Source organism: Myotis brandtii, unplaced genomic scaffold, assembly GCF_000412655.1.
Source record: "Myotis brandtii unplaced genomic scaffold, ASM41265v1 scaffold191, whole genome shotgun sequence".
In the NCBI taxonomy this organism is placed as follows: Eukaryota; Metazoa; Chordata; class Mammalia; order Chiroptera; family Vespertilionidae; genus Myotis; species Myotis brandtii.
The window spans coordinates 4866221-4874846 of NW_005357115.1; the positions used below are offsets into that span (position 1 = coordinate 4866221).

General features: G+C 38.8%; 2 protein-coding genes across 6 annotated transcripts in view; one reads left to right on the forward strand and one right to left on the reverse strand.

Annotated features, from left to right (window-relative positions):
- SLC3A1 (solute carrier family 3 (amino acid transporter heavy chain), member 1) overlaps window positions 1–6158 on the forward strand; it is a 28069-nt gene extending 21911 nt beyond the window's left edge. The window contains exons 9-10 of the mRNA XM_005864774.2: window positions 1285–1401; window positions 5122–6158. Of these exons, the coding sequence (XP_005864836.1) occupies window positions 1285–1401; window positions 5122–5562 (558 nt within the window). The 3' untranslated portion in view covers window positions 5563–6158. The remainder of the gene's footprint in view (window positions 1–1284; window positions 1402–5121) is intronic.
- PREPL (prolyl endopeptidase-like) overlaps window positions 5964–8626 on the reverse strand; it is a 29297-nt gene continuing 26634 nt past the window's right edge. For all 5 annotated transcript variants that reach the window (XM_014538464.1, XM_005864773.2, XM_005864771.2 and 2 more), the window contains 4 exons: window positions 8128–8277; window positions 7621–7744; window positions 6721–6794; window positions 5964–6373 (listed from right to left, as the gene is read on the reverse strand). In XM_014538464.1, the coding sequence (XP_014393950.1) occupies window positions 6284–6373; window positions 6721–6794; window positions 7621–7744; window positions 8128–8277 (438 nt within the window). In that variant the 3' untranslated portion in view covers window positions 5964–6283. The remainder of the gene's footprint in view (window positions 6374–6720; window positions 6795–7620; window positions 7745–8127; window positions 8278–8626) is intronic.

The window sequence follows — 8626 nt, forward strand, 5'->3', positions numbered from 1 at the left end:
CAACTGAACAACTGAATTTCTTGTGTAGAGCCCAGGAATCTGTATGTATTGGTTGATTTGAGAGAGACATTGATTTGTTCTTGTTTGTGCCCTGACCAGGGATTAAACCAGCAATGTTGGTATACCAGGATGACCCTCTAATCAACTGAGCTACCTGGCCAGGGCCCAGCTAATTCTTAGGCACACTAAAATTTGAGAACCAGTTTTGAGTTTGGACTATTATTCATTACCCTCTACATGTCTAGGAAAGTTTAATTATAGTGCTTGTCTATACTGCTAGATCTCACTTGACCATAGCACAAGATTCTTCCTGACATTTTAAAAAAATTGTTTTTGATTTCAGAGAGAGCGAGAGAAAGAAATATCAATGATGAGACAATCATTGATTGGCTGCCTCCTGCACACTCCCTACTGGGGATGGAGCCCACAACCCTGACCTGACTGGGAATTGAATTCTGACTTCCTGGTTCATAGGTCGATGCTTAACCACTGAGCAACACCAACTGGGCTCTTCCTGTTAGTTTAACAAAAGTAGCTCACAGCCTCAGACTTGGGTGGTTTTTATTATTTATTTTTTTAAAATATGGTTTTATTGATTTTAGAAAGAAGGGAAGGAGAAGGGATAGAAACATCGATCGGTTGCTGTCTGCACACCCCCTACTAGGGATCAAGCCGAGCAACCAGGGCATGTGCCCTGACCAGGAACTGAACTGGTGACCTCTTGATGCATGGGTTGACGCTCAACCATTGAACCACACTGGCTGGGCAGGGCGGTTTTTATTTTGCTTTTGTCTGAGGCTATGGCTCTCTTTGTGTTCTGGGTAAATGAATAATCTTGAACCTGTAATTTGTATGATTAGCTTTCAATTGTATCAGATCCAATTTCCCTAGCGGAAACTTTCTACTTCAGCTCCTAAGTGCAATAACCAGGCTGGATAGAGAGGGTAGAATTTAGACTCACTTGCACATGGCTGCATACGTGAATTCACCATATCAACACTGTATCACAGAATGAGTTGGTAATAACACATTTTGAAATTCTCCATTACTCAATTTTTGGAAAAAGCATCAGAGTGTAAATATGTATGAAAGTTGTTAGTATAGTCTATTCAAACTCAAGATACCATGAACTGTTTCCCAATTTAAAGTGTGAGACTGGCTGTGCATTGAATGTTAATGAATTCAAGTATAGGAAATTAAGCAATTATGAAGTAAATAATGGTCAAATTATATTTCATTTAATTAACCTGACCACTGTTTTCTCTTTATGGTCTTTTGACATAGGATACCCTTCTCTCAAAGTCACCAATGCAGTGGGACAATAGCTCAAATGCTGGTTTTTCTGAAGGCAATCACACCTGGTTACCTACCAGTACGGATTACTACACTGTAAATGTTGCTGTAAGTATCAATGAAAATTTTATGCTGATTCCAGAAACAGGAAATGAGTTTCTATGCTAATAACATATACGAAAACCTTAACTGCTATTTATTTTTAAAACTTTTAAAAATTGATTTTGAGAGAGGAAGGAAGAGGAAAAAATCGATGTGAGAAATTGAAACATGGATTGGCTGCTTCTGTACACTCCCTACTTGGGATCAAGCCCACAATCTGGGCATGTACCCTGACCAGTAATTGAACCTACAACCTGTTGGTGCACAAGCAGATGCTCAACCAACTGGCTACACCAATCAGGGGCTGATACATTTCAAATCAATCACATAGACTTCTCTTACAGCTTTCAAGTCATGTTTTTGTGAAAATACAAACTGGTACAAAGTGTACCATTTGAACTATAACACAGAATATACAACTCTTCATTGGAAAGACCAAGAACTTTGAGATATTAAGGAAATTTTATGAAGGTTTATCAGCAAGCCTAGCTATCCTTCCCTCTTTCCTCCCCTCAAAAGGAAGGAAAAGAAGGAAGGAGTTGTAATGTGGGCTGGAGAGAAGCCCGTGTACCTGCAGAAACTGAAGACATGAACCACCACTGACAGACAGGAGCTGTTCTAGCACACCAGTTGGTTTTTGCCAACAATGGTGATCAAATTTGCCAAGTTCAGCAAACAAATTTCCTAAATACTGTATTAAATAAAATAAAAAACCCAGTTCCTGTGTCATGCTGGCAACATTTTAAGTGCTGAGTAGCTACCATACCGGACAGCACAGATATAGAAAAGATATAAAACATTGTATTTTTAAATGGCTATTACAATCTTAACGGTAACTATAGATATAACTGTATAATTTCAAAGAATGTTAGAAGGGAAAAAATGTCATAAAGATAACCAATTGATCCAATAAAAAGCCAAAAACGAAGAAAATAAAAAAGTCTATAAGTTAAAGAGAAAATTAGGCTACAGGATTATGTCTCAGCATATGGTAACCACAAATATCCTATATAATAAAACGCTAATATGCAAATCGACCAAACGGCGGAATGACTATCTGGTCGACCTTTTAGATCAGCCGTGGGCAAACTATGGCCCGCTGGCTGGATCCGGCCCGTTAGAAATGAATAAAACTAAAAAAAAAAAAAAAAAGACCGTACCCTTTTATGTAATGATGTTTACTTTGAATTTATATTAGTTCACACAAACACTCCATCCATGCTTTTGTTCCGGCCCTCCGGTCCAGTTTAAGAACCCATTGTGGCCCTCGAGTCAAAAAGTTTGCCCATCCCTGTTCTAGATGAAGCCAGGGCTGCAAGGGCCGGCTGGGGCTGGCCGAGTTTGTGAAGGCCGGTTGGGGCTGCAAGGGCTGAGCCCCTTGCACGAATTTCGTGCATCGGGCCTCTAGTAAAAGATAAAAACTCTTATATTAGAGCAATCTAAAGACAAAATTTGACATAAGACATGGCTAAACCAAAGGACACACAACTAAATACACTGGCCCTAGCCGGTTTGGCTTTTTGAATAAAGTGTCGACCTGTGGACTGAAGTATCATGGCTTTGATTCCGGTCAAGGGCATGTACCTCGGTTGCAAGCTTGATCCCCAGACTTGGTCAGGGGCGTGTGGGAGGGAACCAATCAATGTTTCTCTCTTTCTGTCTCTCCTCTCCCTTCCACTCTCTCTAAAAATTAATAGAGAAATATCCTCACGTGAGGTTTAACAACAAAAAAGAAAATACAGCCATCGAGGACAAATGCTAACAAAAAGAAAGCTTGCCTCCCGGCTATAGCTATCAAAAGAAAAAATGCATAATACCTTTTGACCAAATAATTTCATTTGTAGATATCTGTATCTAGGAATATTTGTACACAACAAAGAGTCAAGGATCCCTACTGAACCATTGTTTTTAATAGCAGAAGACTTTGGAAATGATTTAAATGTATCAATAGACAATCAGCTGGATCATTTATGGTTAATTCTGCACAATAGACTAATATGCAACTTTAAAAAAGAATGAGGGAGATTCTATGTTGTGTTGATATGAGACCACCTCTAACATGTACTGAGTAATAAAAAAAAGTACAGAATGGTAACATGCCACTATTTGTGTAAGAAGGAAAAAGTATGTCTATAATATGTTTGCATAGGCACAGAACGGCTTATTTCATGATACATAAAATGAAAGAATATGTAAATAGCAACAGTGTCTATCTCTGAGAGAGGGACTGGGAAGCTAGGGGATGGTGTTGAAGAAAACCTTTTTATTTTATATATTCATATACTCTTATAATTGAGTTTTATACTGTATACATGCATTTCCTATTTAAAAAAGTAAAGTTACCAAAAGCAGGTGTGAAATATTTAATAGCAGACAAAATAGAATTCAATATGAAAAGCATTGAGATAAAGGCAAATTTTAAAAAATGGATAAAAGAACATTCCACTACAAATCATGAATCTATGCATCTACAATAATGTCAAAATATATAAAACAAGTAAGTACTGTGAGAAATGCAGAGAAACTGACAAATCCACAATTACAGAGAGACACTTCAACATACTTCTAGTAAGTGGTCAATCAAGTAGACAAAAAGAATAGTTAACACTATTGGGCACTTCCTATGCAAGTGGCACTGAACTATGCTTTCTCATGCATTATCTAAGGCTATAGAAAATGTTAATAGTAATTTGACAGGTCATATACATATAGCATATACATGTACCATAAATACTGTTGTACCTGGTAAACAGAATAAATGTATTTTAAACATCCATTAGATATTCATTAAAGACTATACATTAGGCACCTGCCCAAACAACAATCACCAAAACCACCTCTGTCAACATGGCTGGCAGGGATATAATGAAATGAACATTATCACTGATTTGGCAACAGCTCTGATAAAGAAAGATTTGGCATTATGTATCAAGTGTCCATACTCTTTGACATAGTAATTCTCTTATATTTATATCCTAAATGACCCAAATCTGGGGGTGTGGGGGGGACACCATGAATATAGAAAAAATATTAGAAACTTGAATGCGGAAATGAAGGGGAATGATTAAGTATGGTATAACCATTCAATAGAATAGTTTTTTGCCTTTAAAATGACATTAATGGAATTATATAACAGAAGATGCTTGAAATGTTAAAGGAAAAATAAATACATTAAATTATGTATGTTTTATGGTTAAAAAAATACTGATTTTTATTTTAGGCAGCATTTTCTTTGCATCCTTCTTTGCAACTTTCTGTTCATTAGCTATGCATGAAATGCATGTCTGCAGAAATTATGGCAAATCTACCCATAATTCTATGAAATGGAACAGAGAATTCACCAGCAGTTCTGAGTCCATGGCCATCATGGCTGCTTTTCTGCCAGTTACAATAGAGAATGAAGGGACTTTTATTTAGGCAAATTAAGCATCCATTAACTTTGACATGGGCATTGTTTTGGGATTCCTAAAGTGGAGTCCAATCTGATCTCTACTTCAACTCTGGCCAAGATGGTGTATATACTGCAACAAGGTGAAACCCTGCATTTGCAATTTCTATCAGTAAATAAACTACTCATATCCACTTATTATTACTTACAATATGGTAATTATTTTAAGGGGCAAACTGAAGCAAGATTTTTGGGGAAATTTCTTATTTGATACTAAAGATATTTTTAAAAAATCAGAATCAAACATTTATCTTAATACTTTTTTTTTTAAAAAACAGGTCCAAAAGGCTCAGCCCAGATCAGCATTAACGTTATATCAAGAATTAAGTTTGCTGCATGCCAATGAGCTGCTCCTCAGCAGGGGCTGGTTTTGCTATTTGAGGACAGACAGCCACTTTGTCGTGTACACAAGAGAAATGAATGGCATAGACAGAGTCTTCCTCGTGGTTCTGAATTTTGGAGAATCATCACTGCTAAATCTAAAGGAAATTATTTCAAATATTCCCACAAAAGTGAAAATAAGGTTAAGTACCAATTCCACCAAGAAAGGAAGTGAAGTTGATACACAAGCCATTGCACTGGACAAGGGAGAAGGACTCATCTTTGAATACAACACAAAGACTTTCCTGCATCAGCAAGCAGATGTCAGAGACAGATGTTTTGTTTCCAGTCGGGCGTGCTACTCCAGTGTGTTAAACATCCTGCACAGCCTGTGTTAGACACCTCTGCAGAAGAGGTGAAGACACTGGCTTTGCGTTCTACTTTCAGCATTTGCGGTAACTTCGTGTACAGCAAACTGCTGGGTAAACTTTACAGACAGTCATTAATTCTTAGATATTTCTGCAGCTTGAATGTAACTGCTTTAGGAAAGGTTCTCAAATGTTTTTTAAAGAATAATGTTTAAAATAAAATGATCACATGCAGGAACTTTTAACTTCTTGACATAGCATCAATAGAGATCATCAGAACACCTCAGGACTCCAGATTATTAGAAAGATCTAATGTATTTTAATGTGAAGAATGTTCTCATTCCACAAAATACAGGCACAGAAACTAGAGCATGACTTACCACTAAAGTGTCTAAAAATGTTCACTAGCAAAGAGGCAGGACCTTGATTTGTAAACTGTTCAAAGAAAATTTTAGTAAAACAGACAAACACAAAGCTGTTTTGATGGGGAGAGGGCGGTGTTCTGCCGCCTCCAACCCTTCCTCACCCCCGCTCCATATCCTGAGGAGTGAGATTAGAAATCTATTTTCCTAGGTAAGGGGCATATACACCAAGGAGAGAACAGGGTAAGTGAGATATACACTAAACAAAATTAGGATAGAGAAGCAAATTTTAATAAACTATTCATTTACTTAAAAAAACTCACTTTTGCTAACCTAATTGCAAATAAAACTAGGAAATGTTTCCATGTGTTTCCAATTTCCACAGAATTTCAGAATTTTACATATTTCTTAAGAGTCTCGAAAACACCGGTGCTGTCAAGTCCGAGTTCCTCATACAGGAATTTAATCTGGGCTGTAATCTAAAAGAGACACATTAAAAGATTAGACGGAAGGCCGTGGTAGTAAAACTCCCGTGTTCAACTCTGTCTGTCCATCTTCACCGAAACCCGAAGCCAGCAACTTATGGCAGGGATACTTTTACTTGGGACAGAGGCAGAAGGCTGCCAGCGATTACGGTTCAATTACGTGAACAGAGCTCACAAGCACTAGAGAGAGCCTGCTCCCCTGATGGACTCAGTGTTCTTCCTCACCCTCCTGGTCTCAGTCACAGACCTGAATGTGGCCCACGCCGCCCCAACCACCGAAATGTGGAGCACAGCACTTCTCTGCCTGAGGACCTGTCAACTGAGAGGGCTGGACAACATACCTTTTTGTGAGAATCCTCAATCACATGATTGCCTCCAGGCTGAATGTCTAAAATAATATTGGGGGCCTGATAGCCTGAAAGAGTTAGCATATGAAACAATTAGAAAGTTTTTGGCCAACTGAAGCCCATTTCTGCCCCTCCCCCCTTTTCTAAGTAATCTATGAAAGTGATAGTGAAGGAAAAAGGCCTGACCATCCCATCCAACAGAGAGCTGGGAGGGGCCAGCAGGAGTAGGACCAGTGGCTGAGGAAGCTGATGGGAGAGGCTGCAGGGCCACAGGGGGAAGGCTGTGACGAGGAGGAAGCCACTGGCCCTGTGAAGCTGAGAGAGTCTTAGACCCAGAAACACCCACTGCAGCAGTGGTAAGAGGGAGACGGAGCTGGGCACAGGGCAACCGTCTGGAAACATGAATGAGGGTTCCTCCCACCCGGCTCTGAAGGTCTGGGATGTAATGGCAAGAAAAAAGGTAAGAGCACTTGTTTAATAAAATACAAAGATCTAGAAAAAATTAAAGCCGCTAGTTTGGGCACTGAGGCTCCAGAGCAGAAACTTCAGAACCTGTTTTAGGTTCCCAAGAGTAATGGCTCAGTTAATATTGTATTAAATGAATGAATGGCTGTATGATAGTCCATCTCCAATTTATATTTGATATTTAAATTTACTTTTTTGGTGTAACTTATTTTACCTTGCCTAACTTGTTTTGATATTGTCCTTGAACAAAAGGCGAGGTGGTTATAGTTGTAATGTGTGCTTCAATTAGTAGTCAACATAGGAAAAACAATAATTTGTCCCAAATCATAGGTTGGAGATTTGGTCTGTACATGAAATGCATTCCTCTGAGAGGTTTGCTAAAGGTATTAGTCTGCTTAGCTATGTTCCTGCTTTGCGGTGGTCCCCTACCTTCACCACTGTCCTTAGCGTGCTCCGTAACGGCTTCCTTGAGTTTCTCAGTGTAGTTTACAATTCCTTTCAGAGGTACCCGTTCATCGTTTTCATAAGCTGTGATGTGAACTGAAGGATAATGCTGCAAGAAAATGCACAAAGAATGTATATTGTTCCTTATGGTCCCTTTCTATCTTACAGATTATGAAAAATAATTACTTCTAATTTTCCCCCCTAAATGCTACATTTTTCCCCTTTACTTGGTACTCTTGAGAGATCTATAGCATTAGAGTACTAGACTACTCGTCATCTGGAATAGTATCTGCTTAACCAGAGAGACCACGACCCTATTGAAGCCAGCATGGAATATGAGCAGCGACGGTGCTGAAAGGTGTCGGGGTATTATAAGTAGAAACAACCTAAAGGTCTACTGAATTCCGGCCTGAGCTCAGATCAGGTAAGTATCCTGTTGATCATCTTCACTCTGTCACTGCGGATAGTAATATCATAACTGTCTTTCACTACCTGAGGTTTAATATTTTGATAGGGGCAGTAACGTTTTATGTAGTTCTTGTGTTTTTCATCAGATGAAGGATTCCCCCATTCTTCTAATTCTTCTAATGTCAGAGGAAGTGTAGTATCCATCATGGTGTTGAGAACATCCAAGAAAGGTGCCTAAAAAAAAAAGCCAAAGGGACTTAAACTTCGACTAACAAGTTGGTAAAATGAGTTACAGGGAAATATACATTATGAACATACATGTTGACATGAGAGAACAGAGCTCAGGAAGCCATGTATAACCCAGGAGCCACATGCATTCCTCAGTCCTTACCCAGCACCTTGGCTTTATAACTGGCTTTTAAGGTGTTCAGATTCCTTAAGTGACATTTATATAAAAACAAAGGGCTTATATTCTAACTAGAGGCCCAGTGCACAAATTCATGCAAGGGTGGGGTTCAGCCAGCCCTGCCCCCTGGTCAAACTCCAGGTTGAGGGGACAATTTGCATATTAGCCTTTTTTTAT